Here is a 20,841-nt window from a genome sequence, read left to right as displayed (position 1 = left end):
AGAAGTATGTCAGGGTCAACCAACACACAAACGCACACATGCACAGAGGGGATGTGTATGTGTGTGGGCCTTACTTTGGAGTTAGGGCACATGACGGAGGGATACAGCATGGGAGAGAACGTGAGTGACAAAGAATGCAAGTGAGGGAGTGAATCAGTTCATATGAGAGAGTGAGAATGAGACTAGGGCTGTCACCATTATGACATTTTATATGACGATTAATTGTCACCAAAATAATAGCGATTAACGATTTAATTATGTATTTGTCGTTGACAATTACATTTCTGTTTGGCTTTTAGGCTTTGAAGTTGCACATGGCAATCGTGACACATTACAAATATACAAAGAAATTACTGACATATTTGACGATTTTATACTTAAAAAAGAACATTGCTAGTGGAAATATCTGATCTACAAGCTCACAACACGTTGCATCACGACGCGTTGAGCTTGTAGATCTGCTATTTCCAGTACTTTTTGAAAGTGTTTGAAACTATATTAACATTTTAACATGGAAACGATTATGACGATTATGCAAAATAATTGCGATTCCCTCAAATAATTGCGATTAAACGATTATGTAATAATTGTGACAGCCCTAAATGAGACATCATGAGAGTGTGGAATAATTGCAGTCAAAAAGTGAGTGATTAAACAAAACCTATAGCAAAGAGTGAACCAACGCATGGTTAGCTAAATGAGAGACAAAGCGCGGTGGTGCGGCTTACCTTAGGATCTCGGAGAAACAGAGCTTTGTGTAGCAGAGCGTGGATATCCCCCACAGGAGGGTAGTGCATTAGCAGGCCCAGGCACGTCTGGAAATTACTAGCTATCACTGCAAGACACAGACAGATACAGTACATTACCTCCAAAAGGTAAATACTCATCAGTGTGAGTCCTCATTTAGACCAGTGGTTCTAAACCTTTTTAATTTCAAGGACCCCCAGTTTGATTGCCTGGCTCCAGCCCATAGACCCGCCCACTCTCTGAGCGGACTGGTTCTCTTGGTCTGGTGTTGTCATATGACGCTAAAGTTTCTCTGGTTTAGGCAGAATCAAGCCAATGAGAGTCGGAGCCTTGGAGGAGGGGTGGGTCTAACTTTTGAAAATCAACAGAAACAGTGGAGGGAGTGGGAGATCAGCCAAAGCTCTTAATTGCTCCCTTTGAACTTCAAAGGGGGTTTTGCACACCTTGTTAGCATCAAAGACAACGACCTGTTTGATGCCTGTCATAGAGGGGAGGGGGGGGAATGTTTTTGTGTACACACAAGTCAAACACAACCCCTCCCACCAGATCTCATGTGATTGGGAATTTCACATTTCAAATCCCCTCCCCTTTGAAATCTCTTGTCAATGGGACAATGTCAGACTCAAGCTCAGCGCAGAGTCTGAAATCAGATTACCAGTTTGATATACTGTAGTAGGCCACAGAACCCCATTTCATATGACTAGGGAAAAAAAAAACATTTTTCCCTTCCTTTCCCCAGTTCGTTCAGGACTATGCCCACCTGCTTTGCGTAGACATTCACTGAAATGGCTGATCATTCTGTAGGTTGATCTGAATGTCTTCTCAGGGTCTAAACAACTACAGGCACTCGCGCTGCATATTAGAGGGAAATGTGCGTTGCATTTCAATTATGTAAATAATAAAACCATTTATTTGATTGATGAATGGCTCAAACTACACAGTTCACCAAGAAAACCCCCTCCCCCATCTGACAACATTGTCAGCGGTCTGATAAAAATAGTTACATTATTACATTACGTTATTAGATTAATGAACTCGGCAGCCGCTCCAGATTAGATTAGATTAGATAAGAATTAATAGATTAATAAGAATGAGATTTGCTATACCTCTGAAAAACAGTGTTCGAAACGAGTTTGACGTTGTACGCAACAGCTAAATGATCACATTTGATTGATTAATTAACTCTGCAGCTGCAATGAGGGGGCTCCAGATTATATTAGATAAGATTAGATTAATAAGAATGAAATTCGCTGTAACCCTGAAACTGTTCAGAGGAGTTGATATCGTCACTGTCGGGCAGAAACCTTGTATCTCCAAGTTTCAAATATTTTTTTTCGTAGTGAAAAAAGTAGTGAAACAACTAGTGAAAACAACTAGTGAAAACAGCCGATCTACAAGCACACGGCCTCGCGGTAGATCGGCTGTTTTCACTAGTTTAGTTCATTTTTTAAATGATAAATACAAAATGAACGGTTTTGGACATACAAGGTTTCCAGTTTCCACCCGACAACGACAATATGCTAATTAATTTATCAGACCCCAGGTGAAGACAGAAAGCGTTAACAAGGGCATACTGCACTGTACTGTACGTACATGCGTCACGGATGTAGAGCAGCATGGCCACGAAGGTGTAGTCCACCAGGTCTAGAGTGATGCTGTCTGCAAACAGAGCATCCCACACCACCAACAGGTCCTGTAGGAGGAACTCACGACCATACAGCAGACGCACCCACCGACTGGACGGACACACAGACACAGACACGCACACACACACACACACAAATATATGGTCACCCAACGTTCAGAAATTTTACATAGATGAGCCATCTGTCCCCAGATGATTAACTTAATGTGCAACATTGTTTTCATTCTCAACAGTAAACAAACCAACATGAAGTTTAAGTGTATAGAGGGTTTCTGCACATTTCTAAAGTGACAATTTAAGGACTTTATAATACCTCTAAAATGACAAATTAAACATTGGCCAAATTGCAGAAATTGAGAAAATAGCCGATCTACATGCTCACAAGGCCTCGCGTTGTGAGGCGTTGTGAGCATGTATCGTAGATCTGCTATTTTCACAATAGAACCGTGTTATACAAAATGTTAAGCTTCAACTCTTAGTGCTCCAAGGGTGGGGTGGGGGCGTCCTAAGTTAAAATATGATTTGTTTTGGGGGTGGCAGCCTGTAAATGTTGAGAACCACTGATCTACTGTACCACTATATGTAACTTGTTACCAACATATGATCTGAAGATCCTGTTTTAACACAGCAACAGACTACAGGAAGTGTTATCGTGTTGCTAATTGCACATACACTGAAATATGTCAAGGCCTGAGGCATAGACTAACACACACACACACACACACACACACACACACACACACACACACACACACACACACACACACACACACACACACACACACACACACACACACACACACACACACACACACACACACACACACACACACACACACACACACAGTGTGTACTGACATGCCGTAGATCTGAGGAGCGATCTCTAGTCGGTTAAGGTGCATGTACAGCTCTATGTCGTGCTTCTTCACTAGCTGGTCCTGGATACGGTTGACTTTGCTCACTATGGCAACGGAGGGCCCCGAGTCCTGAGGCCGGGCGAACGGGATAGTGGTCAGCATCTCCTCCTTCCCCTGTGGACCACATTACCCAGAATGCTCTGTCATGCCACAAAGTTCCTACAATCCAATTGTTTTTATCTCATGCAGCAAAGAGAAATGTTTATACAGCAGTACAACTTTGAAAACAGTACACACGCGCTGCAACATATTGTGAGCTTGTAGATCATTATTATTATGTTGTTTTCACAGAATGTTGGACACGGAATAGAGATGCTAGGGTGCATGTGATTAGGACCAACCTTTCTGACTTCTCTCTCATAGCAAGAGAACCAGGGCTCTGCTGTCTCCATCAGCTGGGAGAACATGGCACTAAAGAAGGGATAGAGTTGGAGAGAGATAAAGACTGCCAATTAGAGAGTGCACAGAATGAGACAGAGAAAATGAAGAGAATAAGAGAGCAAAGGAGAAAGAAGAGAGAGAAAATAAACTGACAAAAAAGGATGGCTAGAGAGAGTGAAAGAATGAGGTGGCATGAGAAAGATGGAGAGACAGAATCATTGCAGTAATAAAATGACTGATAACACAGTTAAACGAGTTGTGTCCATTCAAAGAGTTTACTCACTAAGCATCGTGTTCATGGAACTCTGGATTCAACAGAGATCTCATCTCCTCACTGTGGGATGAAAGAGAAAGAAATGCACATCATGTTGACACAGAGATGGAGAGAGAGATTGAGAGAAAAAGAAATACAGAGAGAACAAAAGAAAGTCAAAAAGACTAATAAACAGTATATCCTTAATAATTGCCTTATTCTTTAACGCTTTTGCAGGAGGCTGAAGAATGCACATGGAGATCATAAATACTGTTATAGTATATGTACGGAAAATGTAAAGATTGTGTGCTCTGTTAACTTCCAAAACATTTGTTATGATGAATAATTTCTATAATTTATACAACTGCACATCTCAGTCATGTACACAGTACACGCAATCTTTCCGTAATGTACAGGTAGTCTATGTGCTTTATCATGATTGCTTTGTATAAATATACACTGTGCTGCATCTCTAGGGAGTTTATTTGTTTAAGCTCAATTTATTGAGGATTTATTCAAGAGTTTCTTGACTTTCTTCTCGCTGTGGTATCTACGTTGGCTAATGAGAGAATCAACTCTACCCTCAAGGATGAATGAAGCTTATCTTAACTTATCACAAAATGAGGGATTTGGATGGTTGGTTAGTTGGTGGTGGGGTGGGAGGGCTGACCTGGGGTTGGCCGTCTCGCTGGCGTGCTGAAAGGCCTGGTGGTCACAGTGAAGTACAAACACTATGGGAGCCAGCAACTCGTGCATTCCCTAGGGAGAGAGAGAGAGAGAGAGAGAGAGAAACACAGAAAGAGAGAAAATGAGGAATAGAAATGCCGATGATGGGAGACAGAGAACACAACAAAGCAAGAGAACAGAGGTAGAGAAGTGGATGAGAACGAGAGAGAGAGAGAGAGAGAGAGAGAGAGAGAGAGATGAAGATTGTGAGAGACAGAAGGGGAATGAGATTAAAAATAGAGAAAGTGTGAGAGAGGAGGAAGAAGAGAGGGAGAGCGAGAGAGAGAGAAGAAACAGAGGGGGTTAAAGACAAAAGCGAGGGAAGGTGAGAAAGACAAAACATATGGTCCAGCATGGTCAGTGTGTATTTAACAGTGATGTACAAGCTCTATAATCCTCCATGACAGCTTCCATTTAGACCCCCTCAGCCACTAGCCAGCCAAGTGTCACTTCTCATTTGCACTAAAGTCACTGGACCTATTGGATAGCCTTCCATTTTGTCCTGGCACCTGTTAGTGGAACCATTAATAATCAGCTTGACAAATCATTCCTCTCCTCAGATTGGCATTATATTCTTAATTTGCATGTCACCTTTAAAGAAAATTGATTTACTAGAGTTACTGATTTACTGGTTGTTGAAAGACAAATTACTACCTTGTAAATACATTTTGAAAGTAAATCATTTACATATTAAAAAATAAAAATATAAAAAAAGGAAAACTGTCAAAGGAAATCCAAAGAAAATTAGTCACAACGAATAATTACTTCATAATGTAAGGACATAAAAAATGAAGACATTTTGGCCTTTGTGTGAGAGGAGGATGAGGAAGAGAGAGAGAGATAGACACAGAGACAGAGAAAAAGAGAGAAACAGAGTGATAGACAGAGAGAATAAGAGTGGGTGATAATGCCAGAATGGCCGAGAGAGGGAGACAATGAGAAAGCAATACGGGCGGAGAGAGAGGAGGGTTGCCTGAAGCTGCTCCAGTATGGTGGCTGATGATGATGATCATGACGATGATGATGAGGATACCTGTTTATACAGCAGCTGTTCATTCTCTCTGGCGTAACAGAACAGGATGTCTGTCAACTTGGTCCTCACGTCCTCCTCCTGGAAGTAACGCATCTCTGGGAACCTACACACACATGCACACGCACACGCACACACACAATATGATGATAGGACGAAAGGGAAAGATGGATGAGGGGAATAACATTTGCATTCATCAATAGTAGAGGGGGGAAACAACTCTAAAACAATGGATGATGTTGAGACTCACGTTCGCATCACATCCTGTTTGATCATGCTCCTCAGCTCTTTGTCCTGGAAGAACTTGTTCCACAGACTCTGGATGAAGGAGACAGAGAGAGGGGTAAGGAGCCATGACAAAAACCAGACAGAGGGACACTGAGCCAAAACCAGATAGAGGGCACACACACACACACACACACACACACACACACACACACACACACACACACACACACACACACACACACACACACACACACACACACACACACACACACACACACACACACACACACACACACACACACACACACACACACACACACACACACACACACACACACACACACACACACACACCCTGCCTGGACCATCGTCTATTGTTCTGGGTCTCTCTGTTCCCGATCTATGACCGATTACGTTAGTCATTAGTTTTGACCTTGACCTTTTTTCCTTTCTCGACCCAAACGGGTTGAGAAAAGGGGGGTGAGCTTTTCAATCCACTCTGCCATTCTTGACTTGACCTTGATAGAATTCCCCAGGACTAAGCACTGAACCTGGGGTGAAGGGCTTTTTTCAGTTGCCACCCCCTCTCTGTGGAACTCGAGGGCAAACCATGTCAGATTCAGTGTAGCCCCCCACCCACTCTTCTTTTAAAACAGCCCTCAAAACCCACCTCTTCAGTCTTGCCTTCTCCGACTAATCCTATTTCCTTTGTTTTACTGTTCCATTATTATTAATTATTAATAATATTCTTTTTCAGGTTTTTAGTCTTCTTTTGTGTCCGGTATTTATTTAGCTATAATAAATGTGTTATTTGTTCTGTTCATGTAAAGCATCTTGCAGTAACAAGAAAAGCATTCTATAAGTTTGATGTATTATTATTTTATTAATTATTTATGATCATTGCTTGTGATCTTGAACATAGAGACCCAAATGTTATTAATTTCATTAGGGCAGCTCGTTAATCATTCCCAACAGGTTTTGTGAAAATCCGCCCATCCGTTTTCAAAGTGATTGCACACACACACACACACACACACACACACACACACACACACACACACACACACACACACACACACACACACACACACACACACACACACACACACACACACACACACACACACACACACACACACACACACACACACACACACACACACACACACACACACACAGCATTGCTTGGTATATTTTTATTGTGCGACTTAAAGGGCAAGGGGCGGTTGGAGGAAATGGCTAATAAAACATTTGAAACTAGCAGGAAGCGGCGAGAGCTTTACGTAGCTGAAACGACGACATCACTCTATTAACACATCGGGTGCCACTGGATTGCCCCATTTATCCCCTCTTGCTGCCCAGGCCCACCACCATTGTATTGAATCCGGCCCTGCTGCGTCAATGCATGCGTCATGACGTCACTTGGTCACATGAGCGCAGAGAGGATGTTATTGTGTAACTTACTGTATGGGCCAGTGTTGATCATAGCTGTTCATTGCCGATCAAAATTTGGACATTTTGCCGCACCACGCCACAGTTTTAGCCATAAAACCAACATCAGAGATAAAGGGCGTTAAAGATGGGGAAATGCATTGGAGTATACGGAGAAAAACGGCCGTGCGATGCTCTCAGCGTCGACTCGAAGCGACTAGCGGCTAATGGGCTACATCCAGGCGCAGCCCCAACCAAACGGTGAGATTTAAAGTTAATACTGTAAATACAGTAAACACGTCAACGTGTCGTGGGCCTCCAGAGACATCAAAGAGATTGGCGTGTAGACACCTCGTGGGCACCCGCTGAGTTAAGCACACACGCTTACCCCTTCATCTTGGGAGAGTGGGTTGTTGACCACCAGATCCTGCTGACCTGCAGCTTTGCGAGGGTTTGTGATGTGCTGCGAGGGGGACAAATGAAAGAAAAGAAAATAATCACACACAGAGCAATCACTAAACAATATAGAGTAGGGGTCTTCAACAGGGGGTCCGGGACCCCTAGGGGGTCCTCAGAGTTACTACAGGGGGTTCTAAATATCTTTGAGTGATAGAAACGTTTTCTCCTTCTTAATATTAACCACTTAAACCCTAGCATCCATGTTCTGAGCACTTTAGCCGAAAGTAGCAGATCTATAAGCTCATCTATGAGCGGCTATTTTCGGCAAAGAGGTTTGGTGTAGAGGGGAAAAGGAGCACACTAAGTACAGAGTGAAAGGTCAAGTTTATTTGTATTGACGGTTCAAGTGGTTAAATATCTGAAAACACAAATTGACATGAATCCAAAATACACTTATGGTGATGTCAAACAACTATTGAATCTCTGAAAAGGTTGTGGGGGGTCCCTGCTTCATCTCTCTCTCAACTAAGGGGCCCTTGGCCTGAAAACGTTGAAGTCCCCTGATATGGAGCCATCACTCTCTACCATGGGTCAAGCCTTGATGTCTTAATGCTGAATGTTTTATGTAAAGCGCTTTGAACTGCCTTCTTGTTGAAATGTGCTGCACATATAAACTAGCCTTACCACAGATTCATGTTACCCAGTAAAATCATTAGTGTCAATTTAGCTCAGAAGAGTGTACAAATGGAACCAAATGGACCCGAGGGAGCATTTGGTCCTTTTTAACTCTTCTTCTGCGATAAATTATCCCTGGGATTTTATTGTGCACCAGAACGCGAGGAGTTAGAATGTGATGCAACAGGCTCACTCACAGTCTCTTTAATCTTCTCGTAATGAGACCGCAGTTCCTTGGTCTTATTGATCCACTGACTCTTGTCCTCCGGGAGAGCTTCCAAGTACAGCTGGTAGAAAAACACAAGCACAGCACTGGCTAGAAACCACAGAGACACTTTCCCTTTTAGAGGTCACTCCACTTACTTATTAGGGCTATCCTGGATATAGATTTTCTTTTTCAAGTGTTGGATATTCTGAGCATTTTCCAAACAAATATCTGAATCTTCATTCTAAGTTACTAAGTATAATAAAAGTACATCAAGGCAAGGTTATTTGCAGTGAGAATATTATCTCCCTGCAGAAGCCAGCACTCACTTAATGAACTACAGTAAGTTGTGTCTCTACAGTCTACAGTCAATCACATCTTTCAAAAACAACAATAACCATAACACCCACACCCGCTGCCAGTGGAAGATTAACATGGGAGTGGAATACACTACTCTATATGCACACATGATGTGGCTGTGCAATGAAAGCATCTGAATATTGACTACATTATGTGTAAAGAGCAACCTGGTGAACCAAAACACTGGTATATTTGGGGCCAGTCCTATTGCTTATACGGTTTGATAAAGCAGCAGGTAACAGTTTCATGACTGTTACATCACTGGCTACAGTGGTGGACAAAACAAGTGTGTGTGTGTGTGTGTGTGTGTGTGTGTGTGTGTGTGTGTGTGTGTGTGTGTGTGTTCGTCAATCTTTCTCATGAGAAGGAGAAACAACCCAAAGCCCTTCTAATCAAACCTGATAAAGACGCCTGATCTGCTTGACAGTTACTGTACCTTCCAGCACACACTGCGGAAGCGGCTGCTCCTTAGTCGACCATTGAGGCCTGCCTGCCGGATATGGGCCAGGTAATTACTGTGGAGGAACAAGTCATCCCATTCTTTCCTGCCAGAGATCAAGAGAGGTGGAAAGTAGATAATAGAGGAGGAGAGAGTGTGGAGAGGACGAGAGAAGAGGAAGAGAGGGGAGAAGAGCGATCATCTCAGTCTGATTTGAATGAGTTCTGCCTCTCATTGTTATCCGGTGAATTGTAATGAAGCTCTTACCTATAGGACAGGAAAGTGGACTCAGACTGGGAGTAAGTGCTGCTATCAAGAGAGCCTCCTCCTGCAAGACACACAAGCATGAATGTGTATCGTCCCACTAGGATGGGACGATATGAAAGTTTCATATCACAATCATTGTGACAAAAGAAATCGTGATTTACGATATTATCGCAATACTCAAAATATCCCCAACATCCATTATCCTGGGGTGGAACATTTGCCAAAAAATAGCCGATCTAGAAGCTCACAATGCATTGTAGATCGGCTATTTTTTGGAAAAGAGATTTGATAGAGAATGAAAAAAAGACTGTATCAAGTACGTATATTATAAGTACGTTTTACCAATAGAGGGTTTAAATGGTACCGGATATGCAGCCCAACAAATAAAAGGTGAATTGATCCTAGTGCATGATGGAGGACGATATCACGGTAAATTAAATCTCCACAATACGATTATCGTGTGTGTTTTTTATCACGATAAACGATAATATCGCTTATTGTCCCATCCCTAAAGCCCACATTCCCGAACACACACAAAATCATTGATCTATTAATATTTATAGGGGTCCCTCATTCCTGACTTGTAGTCTGGGTGGGGGGGGGGGGGGGGGGGTACAGACAGATAGAGATAGAAAGATAGACGTAGAAGCTCCATGTTCGTTGCTGTAGCTGGTGAATAAGTCTAATTTGGCCTGCAGGTGAACATCCACTCTACTCGTAGAGCTGTCTGTCAACATTAGCTACAGGAGTGGAACAGTCTGCTGGGACTCTCAGCATTAATATTCATCGGCTGAACAATGCACACATGCACACAAACACACGCGTACAAGGCCTGCAGCCATCATCAGATGCATTCATGACTCGCACTTATGGTCTTCTACATTTGACGCCTTCTCTCTTCGTTTCACTCTCATGCCATCCAGCCTGTTCTCCCTGTTCTCGTTTTCACTCACCTCTGTTCTGCCAGTCATTATTACACTTCCTAAGAGCATGTGCCATGTCATTCAGTGACAATAATTCAAGTGGCCTTTATCACAAAACATGAAATTGTATACTTGCACTACACTGTAAGTACGCCTTGCTGAGCTATGAGGCCCATAGGGCAGAAACCTATCTCCCGATTCTGTAGCGTGAGGCAGCTTGATGTACACCCCCTGGACATGACGATAGTATTTCGCCAAGCAGAGAGCCACTGAGTCTTTATTTGTCATTCTTAAAACGTATTGTTAGCATAGCCACACAAACATTCCATTGCTTGTACTTGTACTAGTGAGTGACAACCCTCTTGAATCTTGAATCTACAGTGGTTAAAGAAAGCAATGTAAGACTTTAAAACAATTCTCAACACTTGTGACATTTGTACTGCTGGTTACACTGATTTTAAATTATTTTTCAAGCTGCAGTGGTTTTTCTAGTTTATTTTGTACGACCCTGAACAATTTATGCTGTTTGGGCCGGGGGTGGTATAACTGTAATACAGTCATCCAAGATACTTTCATGATCACGGTATGTACATTTAAATCCATTTGATATCCATAAAATGTGCAAAAGTGCACAAAATTGTATTTATTTCTGTCTGTCAGTCAGTCTGTCTGTCTGTCCCCTCAAACGTAGACCAATCACAGTTCATGGCCAAAGGAGTCAGACTGTGATTGATTATCTCAGATCGATATGTGGTGCTTAAAGTTATCTAGCACTATTTCTCCCATTATCTGTCTGTCATTCTCAAAACCGTTATGTTCCTGTAGCCCACAGGGACACTTTTCCAAAGGCAGAGCACAGAGGTTCAAAAACGCACTCATTACACTTTGTAGGAGCCAATTTCTAAGTTCATATTATTTATTTATTTATTGGCCCTCTATTGTGGTGTGTGCATTAATGGCTGTGCTCAACCCCTCTGCAGGCCTTCCTTATAAGGAGAGGTGCGTCACACAGTGGGCATGACAGACTGAGAGGCAACAGTCTTTAGACCTTAGTCGCATGCTGTGCGGGAGATTTAAATATTTATATTTCTTATATAGGAAGTTTTTCTTTACATTTTTGCCAGTTTAAATCCCTGTAATCCCTGTAAAAAGAAGAATAAAACAACTTTAATTTTGAAACCTAAACAAACCTGGAGTGGACAATCTATTCTTCAAGCTGCAACAAGCGTCTATCGTATTTCAGTCTGTCCAAGAGTGACTTACACAAATGGGGAAAAGTGTTTTTTAACAAAAGGATATGTGGTCACTACACACTTCATCTACCTATAAATGTGAGGAATCTCTTGCAGTACTTCCGGGGGCCCATTGACTTGCATTGAGAACGGAAGTAGCGCAAGATACTCGATGAGACACAAGATTTCAGCGGCTTTATGGCAATAACGGCGGAGCTGGGTGGAAATAAACAATGCATACTGACCCATGGCATTATGTGCCGCAGGCATGTAGCAGAAAATAAGGACTATAGAGGGAGAAAAATAAGTGGATTAAGAATTCATCCGATCGCTCCTGTCTGAAGCCCTGCTCGGGTAGAACACATCGAGCCAAAATGGAATATATGGCTTGTTTTGAAAAAATAACACCTAGGATCGTCTTTTGGGGGACCAAATAAGTACGTCTTCTGGGCCAAAATTCTCCTTTAAATTTGTACCGTATCGTTAGAAATGAATATCGTTGTAGAATTGTGTAACCTTAAATGGTGTACTATAGGCCAGGGCATAGCAGTGAGCGTGGTTTACTAAAATAGTCCATTCGTCCATGAATTTTTCCTTTAGTTTCCTAAAATATTTATATAGGATGGCTTGATTCTAGGCTTAAAATATTTGATGTAAATATTTTTGTAAATCTCTATGGGATGAGTTGGATGGAATGATCCTGCCCGGGAAGTGCAAATAGTAACAACAGTATAACAACATGTCAGTATGGAGAAGATACTAAGAGAGAGCCAACTGACCCAGCTTTGTGTAAGTGTGTATGCAGACCTTAGCAATCACCTTTTTGGGATGTACTCCTCCTACTATTTAAGTAGCTGATCCTACTGTCAACAAACAGATAAATAATGATGGTATGTTAATAGCATGTTTTGCTCAAAGGAAGGTTTTGATGTTAAGCATTTTAATTACATTACACAGCATTTCATATTAGGCCCATCCAATATGGCGCCTCCTTAAAAAGGCTGTCAATGGTAATTGGCTATCTGTTTGTTGGTACTCTATAATTACTACCGACTCAGAAGTGTTTCTAAAGAGGGAAGAGAGATTGCATTTCAAAGAACAGTTCTGTTTCCATAGCAGATCGCAATACATTATTGACTTAGAACAGAGATATAATCGTAAGGGCAAGTAAAAAAAATGGTTCTTCCGTTCCTGGTGTCCTTCAAGTTGTCTGGATGAAAAAAACAGACACCCAGTATTAGCTCCATGTGTCATGCAGACAGACTAATTGTGTTTGCAGTTGGCCTTGTGATATTCCTTTTGATATTTTACAGATTCTGTGTGCATGATTTTCTTTGCTATTTTGAGTTGCAGTTCATAGAATGCCAGTGTATAGTCAGTGAGAAGGGCAGCACAGCATTAACAACAGCACTAGCAGGATATGAACGTATGACTCCCATGCAGTCTCCTATTGGAGCTGCCGGGCTTGATCTATCTCTCCCCATTTAAGGGAGAAGGAAAGAGAGACTTCAGTTCTTCCTGGACGCAGAGATGCACACAGACCTCTGATAAGTGCTCATACGCAGTAACCAACTGGGCCCCCATTAGAAAGGGAAGTAACCCTCTCGTGCACAAGAGACCGAAGTGAACTTTACTCTGCTTTTGATGCTGGTGGTATCTGTGGAAATAATGACTGATCTTGCAGTTTGTTAATGGATCTTAACCCTGGATTTTTCTGTAAGGTGACCCTCCCCCCAAAAGAGACAGGACCGAAGGCCTACAGCTCCTGCTTTTATTACTTGTATACTGTATATAGTGTAATAAAAACAATTGACTTTGAAAAATCCTGCATCGTGTTGTTGTTGGTTTTGATGGTTTCTCCTAATGTCAATCACTTTCTAAAATTGGAGCCATAGGCTCATCTGATACCACAGCTACTGTGTAACACATGCACAGCTGTAACATTTTCTTCTAGGAAATCAGCAGCCCGGATCACAATGGAAACAAGCACCCACCCAAGGCTGCTGCTGCCTATTTTGGTGCCCTGCGCACAACTGCTGTCGGATGACTCCAGGCACATGGAATAGTGCTGCGCCATTTGCTAATTTGCATGGAGATGTACAGTGCAGGTAGCAGGAACATCTCCCTTTGGCTCCCTGCAAGTAATGTACACCAGGGGTATTCAACTAGATAAGGCATTACTGCCTAAAGTACTTGAAGTCGGGGGCCACAAGACCGTGTTTGTGGTTAACCGCTTGTTTTATGTGCTATATATATAGGACACAACAATCAGTGGTGTGTTCTACCGCGTTACGCTATATACGTACTGTAACTGTAGTATGACGTGCAGAATGTTTTGAAAAAAAAAAAAAAAAAAAAAGCTTAGCCCTCTCCATTTCATCCATTGTAAACGCACAAGCATAACCACGACCACAGGCATGTCGGCATTATCGTATATCCTCCGAAAGAATCTAGAACACACCACTGACAACAATGGTAACTTATTGTGACCTGCTTCATACATGCATTCATGCCTTTTAAAGTTACATTGGAATATGGAATATGTTCCAGGGGCCACAAGAAGGCTCCGCTGGGGCTGGAATTTGGCCCGAGGGCCGCCAGTTGAATATCACTGCTGTACACCCTGGATATAATTTGTGACAGTCTGACTGTAAAAAAAGCTAAGAGCTGAATGTATGTAATGTTACTGTCTAATAGAATCATACTATCGTTCTGTACTAAATGTCTGGCCTCATTACCTCTGTACTATATGTGAACCAATATCTACTTCTGCCATTTTGTAATTCTGCACAATATTTCATTACACTGATCTATTGAGTCTCCATCTATATTGTCCAATAAAGTAATTCTGCCGTTGTGTGTAAGAGGTCAAGAGGGGCTGTACGTACGGCTGCGAGTCTTGTTCAAGTTGCTGAGCGGGTCGAAACCCATGTCTTGCTGCTCGTCTGTCAGGAGCGGGTGGCGGGTCTCGAAGTTGGGGTGCTGCATGACCGCGACCCGGCCAAACCTGGTGGGACATGAGAGGACGAGAGAAAAATTACACAAACTTTCAACCTGGCATCCCTATTTTGGCCATGATGTTGGGATGTGAGCTTATAGATCAGCTATTTTCGCCACTCAACAACACTGTACAATAATTAGGGCTTATACGTGGTCAACCTGAGAAAAAGGGACCAGGATCCGAGGATGCTACTGCCATGCACAAGCAGAAGGAGGACGTTTCCCTTCAGAGCTTTCCACCATATGATTGCTTCACTTTCCAAACTAATCTGTGAGTTTTATTAATTTACATTTGGTGTAAATTGCTATTTATTTGGAAATTGATTGCCGTCTCTGCCAGGCCCCTGTCCATCTGAGCGTCCTTTTGCGTGTGTGTGTGTGTGTGTGTGTGTGTGTGTGTGTGTGTGTGTGTGTGTGTGTGTGTGTGTGTGTGAGACAGTTAATCTCTGGCAACGTTGGACCGATCGGCGTGAAACTGTGCACACATACTCCTTGGAGGCCAGAGTAGAACCAGTGGCCCATTTTTCACATCGGCCTGTTATAGCGTCACCTCACCAGCAGGCCAATTTTTGCAAAACACATTTGCTGATATTTAGTCCTACAGATTTTGCCCGAACATCACACAAATCGGTACACAATACACAATATCTCTATAGTCATGTCATCAAGACGGACCAAGCATTGGAGGCATACAGTATATTTCATCCTGATAGGCTAATAGGACTTCTACTACATGGCCTGGCACGAGGATCACATTAGTCTGGTTCTTTATGCAACAGTGGTCAGGTTTCTCCATTGTAATATCAAGCCAGGTTGTCTCCTGTGTATATTAAAATAATTCATATATATAAGTACATATAGTCCTTCTCCTTCTTAGTACTTACCGTCACAGCCTAATGTTTCTCCTCAGCCAAAACTCTGTGGAAGACGAGGTTTAGTCTGCAAGTAGGAGAGAAAAAATAGAAACATCTTCAGAATGAGGAACATAGTACTCAAATCAGAACTTTGCGTTCCTTGTTCTGTGTAAACCAGTCTGTGTATTGATGCTGGAGGATGACAGCCATTACTAATGAGAACAAACTCAAAAGTGGGAAGTGCGAATAGATTAGTAATTTACAAACTCAAAACACATTTTAGGGTTAATACACTGCACTGTAGTTACATATAAGTTATAACACCTAAATCATGGCATGATTATTAATACAGAAACCCCCATTAGCAGCCTCTAGAGGTCATGCTACTGCAGGTTTCATCAGAATCAGAAGAATCAGATACTTCTGTCTCCCAGATTTTAATCTTATACACAAGCAAAATGTTTGGCCTATCAATACGGCACAGCTGTAGGTAACAGGTCACACTAGTCAAATATAGAATCAGCTAAAATGACAATGGGCAATGCTGATAATGCTACAAGAGTCAGCCAGCTAGGAAATACAAAAGAACATGTCTTGCCAGGTAAACTGTTGGCTAACTCCTCTATGCCTTGAAAATCAGTCATTGTGATTGACAAAGCTAATACACTTTTCCAGCAAACACTCGGCAGTGTTGCAATCTAGGTTAACCAATACAGTATTTGTCTCCCATCCCATTCTTTATCCAGGCTTGGGATCATTCCAAATGGTTCTGAATGCGGTTAGACTAATACACAGGGCCTTGCAGAATAGCGCAGCACGCTTCCACTCAGCATTATGCACCCTCCTCCTCCCCCACAGTTTATTAATTATGAAAATAACACAACAAAGGCATCTCTTAAACCTATTAGCCGTACTAACGTAGCACCGCTCGATAAATCAGCCATGCACACACGCCATGAAAACGGAAATAATTTTAAATGCATAATGTATGGTCCTGTTTTCATAGGGAACATCAGTTCTTCTCCAAGACGTATATGCGTTCCTTAAGTCTATGGGCTTTTGAGCAAGGCTACTTTAAAAACCTTATCCCCTTAAATAATTATGAGTAATAATCTTTAATTACTGTATATGAATGGGAGTGGGGGGCCTGGGGGCTTTAAGTAGGTAGGCTCGCTCAATACTGTTTCAATGATGATAACTTTCCTTTCTTGTTGCTCATGGAAAACCAAACATTTCCTGTGAAGCTACAGCTGTATGCTAAAGTTCTGTCACCCCTGTTCAAACAGTAAATATAACAACTTAAGCAGGATATTAACTAAAAAACATTTGGACACCCTTCTAGTTTATTCATTTATACTTTTGCTTTAAGGTCTCAAAATTTGATTGAGACGGCAGGCGGTAACAGACAATTTCTTATATCACAATATCAATACATGCGTCCGTGGCTTCTGATGTTGAAGGTAGGTGAAAAACATGCCACTGTGCTCCAACTGTTTTAAATTAAGTTAGACCACAATGCAAATTTTATTTTACATCATCAGTCACACTAGGAGCACTCATCATCACTGTGCATTTTTGAGGCGTGAAAGAGTTCCAGCAGACTGCGAACTCTGAGTACCAGTAAACACAATAGAAAAGGTCATTCAGACCAGCTTAAGGAGGGCTTGACCCTCCCAAATCACTCACTACCAGTTATGAAGAGGAATGTCCCAGGCCCTTGCACATGGTGTGCAAGGGCCTGATGCTTCCTGTGCTGTATATAAGACCAGGGCTGGCCATGTTTGCAGTTTATCGCCTGAAGCAAATCTTCCCTCAGCCTTCCGCTGCATTCATTAGTTCTGTCTGGGAATGGAGCCTCCTATAATGCTGCAACAACTTCCAAACTTTGCAACATAATAATCAGGGCAAATTAACTACTGCATAATTTACTAGATATTACCTGGAGACACCTCAATAATTCAAAGCATGAATCTTTCATGAAATAATCAAATCAATACATAATGAAATGCATAAATAAATCAATAGACAAATAACGTTGCATCAAGCTCTCATCCATACTGTAGGCAAGGTACAAGTTATGTTGCTGAGATTTACCTGTCAACATGCACAACTCCAGGGCACTAATAGCCTAGGTCTAGCACATTTTTCATAATAGCTATTATGTTATGGCTTATTGAGGAGGACCAATACTAATACTTAGATGCAAGCATACAAAAATGTATAGTCAATTTACATCACACAGCCTAGCACCTCGATTTCTTCCTAAGGAGACACCTCAATATGCAACAGTAGTGTACATGATGTAACTTCCTTTACTGTGAACTTTATCGACAAGAGCTTAAACCAAATGGATAAAAAAAAGTTACAGTGAAACATGCAAAGCGAAACTTGACTTGGGTCTTGTTAAACGTGCGATACACACTCAGATCCCTACTTAATGTTTCGTTTTGGGACTCCAATGGGAACAGAAACCCAGCGTCGACAGGGGCCACAAATGGTAACAGATCAGTGGATTACTACTTTACAGAGTTTTATGCTATGTTCCGCTTCATCTGGGCCGTGGGGAGAGATTCTTTGATGGCAGAGATTATTCAAGAGCAGTGGATCAGCTGAGAGTCCTGGAGGCACTCTAAGTTCCCCTCTCAAATCACTGCAGCTGTAGGAACAACTTTAGGACTGTGAATGTGAAACAGAACAGTCAGCACAGCACTGCTGGCTAACCACACAATAGACGTATTTCAACGGACAGAGGCAGCCAGACATTCGTCATAGATCAACCATGGTACAAAATAGCAGCCATATGACTTGAGAGGGGTCAACTGCCATAAAAAAACACATCGACTTGCTATGAATCCCCTCATACAGTAGGACACAGACCTTAAAGCACAATGGCTAAACTATACTGAGAATAAATCCAGATTATTAAAATTGACTTCAATTAAAATTGATTTTAATTGAAGTACCCCGAGTGATCAGATCACAAAACTGCCAACAGTAGTTACTGAGAATGACCGAACATCATTAGCAATGACAGACTGTTGTTCCATCTCAAAGATTGCTAGTCTAGATAAGAGATTGGCGCAAATTTGAAAATAAATAGATAGGCTACATCAAAATAAAAACAATAATATTGAGAGTATTGTGTTCCAACATGCACTTAAGATTGTATGGGATATTCAGCCAGTGCCAATGAAATAAGTGGGTATTGGCAGTTAGGTGATGGCAGAAAGCTAGAGAGATATAGTGTGATAGACAGAGTGAGAGACCAGCAGAGCCAGACAGAGAGAGAGACACCCCTGCTAAACAAACTCACATGCCTCGACTTCAGCACGCAATTACCGCCTAGCTGACTTCAGTCACATGACCCAGGAGGCTCAGAACTTTAACCTGACAAGAATCCTAAGAGCAGCCTGTCTCTACCACTGACTGCATTGATGTTTAAATGGGTTATACAGTACATATTAATGCTAGACTAGCAAACAAAGTATTGGGATCAATTTCCTTGCATTTTAGCATGTACAAACTTCTGTCCATCACCTGGACTAAAAACAGATTTCGTATGCTCATCACGAAAGGAAACATCTACATAAAAAGGAAGTAAGGTAGCAGGTTCCTTTATATATACAGTAGGCCTACTACAGTATATAAATACATAAAGGCTCGCCTAAGTACAATAAATGGTGATCACAAACAGTCTGAGCATGGTAATCTTCTCGAGTCTATTTCTCAACAGGCCAGTCACTACAGGTGTGTGTGTGTGCAGTATTTTGGTGGGTCTCATTATGAACGGTTACACCCCGCCATTCCGAAACACCGCTATTCCGAACGTTGACTTCTAACCCTAACCCTACCCCTAACCCTAACCCTAACCCTTACCCTAACCCTAACTAACCCTAACCCTACCCCTACCCCTAACCCTAACCCTGCTTCGGAATAGCGGTGTTTCGGAATGGCGGACTGTTGCCATTATGAACACCTACAGAAATTCTCAGTGTTTGACAGTTAATTCATCCATGCGTAAACTCCCTTTGGTTTCAAATGTAACCAAATGGACCCATGCAACAGCTCAATTTGGTTAAATGTGTAACCAAACGGAGTTTCTCATTACACACAACTGTGTCATGAAAATGCCTCGTTGCAAGAAGATGAAAGGCTTGAGTGCACAGTTCTGCACACAGGCAGCCGTCATGGGACCTGTCCACAACAGTAAAAAAAAGAAAAAGAAAAGAAAAACACTGCCTGCACGGTGCCTTTGGCAAACCAGATACAATGTTCGACAATGAAATTTTTGACACTTCACATCCTAGCATATGAAAGGGCATATATATGTTTACACTAAGTTACTCATTTATGAGTTGAGAGGACACGAATAATGTCAGTTTTATGTAAAATAGACGGGAGTAATCCGCAGGGGTGTCCATTTAGAACAGACAGACAGCCTGACACAACGCAAAAACAACCATTCACTCCAACCTGTCCTATAGCTGTCCCGAAAACAGAAGTTATTTAAAGAAACTTGTGAGGCTGTGTTTGAGCCGTAGCAAAGAAACAGCATTTCCTACTGAATTGTTTCATAAGATGGCAGGAGGAGGAGGACAATGTCCATGATCACTTCCCTGGGAGGCTGACAAGCTAGCGTTAGCAAAGCTGTATGTAGTGTGCACTGACTGAACCCATGCACCGCATAGAAGGCCTATACTTCCGTCACATCGCTGCTGGAGAGCGGCACAGCCACGGCAGGACATTATTGGGGCTGTTCACAATCATATCCATGAAATAGCGTGGAGCTTCGGTGAGGGTGTGTAGGTACCTTTTGCGTTGCTGCAGGACTCCCCCATTCTGCTGCCTGTCTGTGTCGGTGTGTGTCTAGTGATTTGTAAACACTCTGCTCCCATACAGGCGGATGTACAGGCTGAAGCACAGCTGAGACGTCACGTGACAGGGGAGATGACGTCTGCTCTTACCGCTATGCTTGAGCAGTGTTTAAAACTTTCACATTTCAAGGTCTCCCCTTAACCATGACAGTGTACAAATAGAACCACATGAAAAGTCCACCGTAGGTCAGGGTACTAAAGTATCGTTAGATTTTCAATAGGAATTCAATTTAAAAAAATCATTTTTCTCTCAAT

The 20,841-nt window shown here is 42.1% G+C and overlaps 1 protein-coding gene across 3 annotated transcripts in view; it reads right to left on the bottom strand.

Annotated features, from left to right (window-relative positions):
• Positions 1 to 20,617, bottom strand: part of tbc1d5 (TBC1 domain family, member 5) — a 33,395-nt gene extending 12,778 nt beyond the window's left edge. For all 3 annotated transcript variants that reach the window (XM_080735674.1, XM_080735675.1, XM_080735676.1), the window contains exons 1-15: positions 20,523 to 20,617; positions 15,743 to 15,797; positions 14,747 to 14,865; positions 9,704 to 9,764; positions 9,434 to 9,542; positions 8,630 to 8,719; positions 7,747 to 7,821; positions 5,950 to 6,017; positions 5,703 to 5,805; positions 4,614 to 4,702; positions 3,974 to 4,024; positions 3,651 to 3,720; positions 3,251 to 3,423; positions 2,341 to 2,483; positions 729 to 835 (exon numbers count right to left, since the gene is read on the bottom strand). In XM_080735674.1, the coding sequence (XP_080591800.1) occupies positions 729 to 835; positions 2,341 to 2,483; positions 3,251 to 3,423; positions 3,651 to 3,720; positions 3,974 to 4,024; positions 4,614 to 4,702; positions 5,703 to 5,805; positions 5,950 to 6,017; positions 7,747 to 7,821; positions 8,630 to 8,719; positions 9,434 to 9,542; positions 9,704 to 9,764; positions 14,747 to 14,846 (1,239 nt within the window). In that variant the 5' untranslated portion in view covers positions 14,847 to 14,865; positions 15,743 to 15,797; positions 20,523 to 20,617. The remainder of the gene's footprint in view (positions 1 to 728; positions 836 to 2,340; positions 2,484 to 3,250; positions 3,424 to 3,650; positions 3,721 to 3,973; positions 4,025 to 4,613; positions 4,703 to 5,702; positions 5,806 to 5,949; positions 6,018 to 7,746; positions 7,822 to 8,629; positions 8,720 to 9,433; positions 9,543 to 9,703; positions 9,765 to 14,746; positions 14,866 to 15,742; positions 15,798 to 20,522) is intronic.
• Between the last annotated feature and the right edge of the window lie 224 nt (positions 20,618 to 20,841).

The sequence above is a fragment of the Nannobrachium achirus genome (assembly GCF_963921795.1).
Source record: "Nannobrachium achirus genome assembly, chromosome: 10".
NCBI classification, from domain to species: domain Eukaryota; kingdom Metazoa; phylum Chordata; class Actinopteri; order Myctophiformes; family Myctophidae; genus Nannobrachium; species Nannobrachium achirus.
This window is presented reverse-complemented; position numbering and strand designations above follow the sequence as displayed.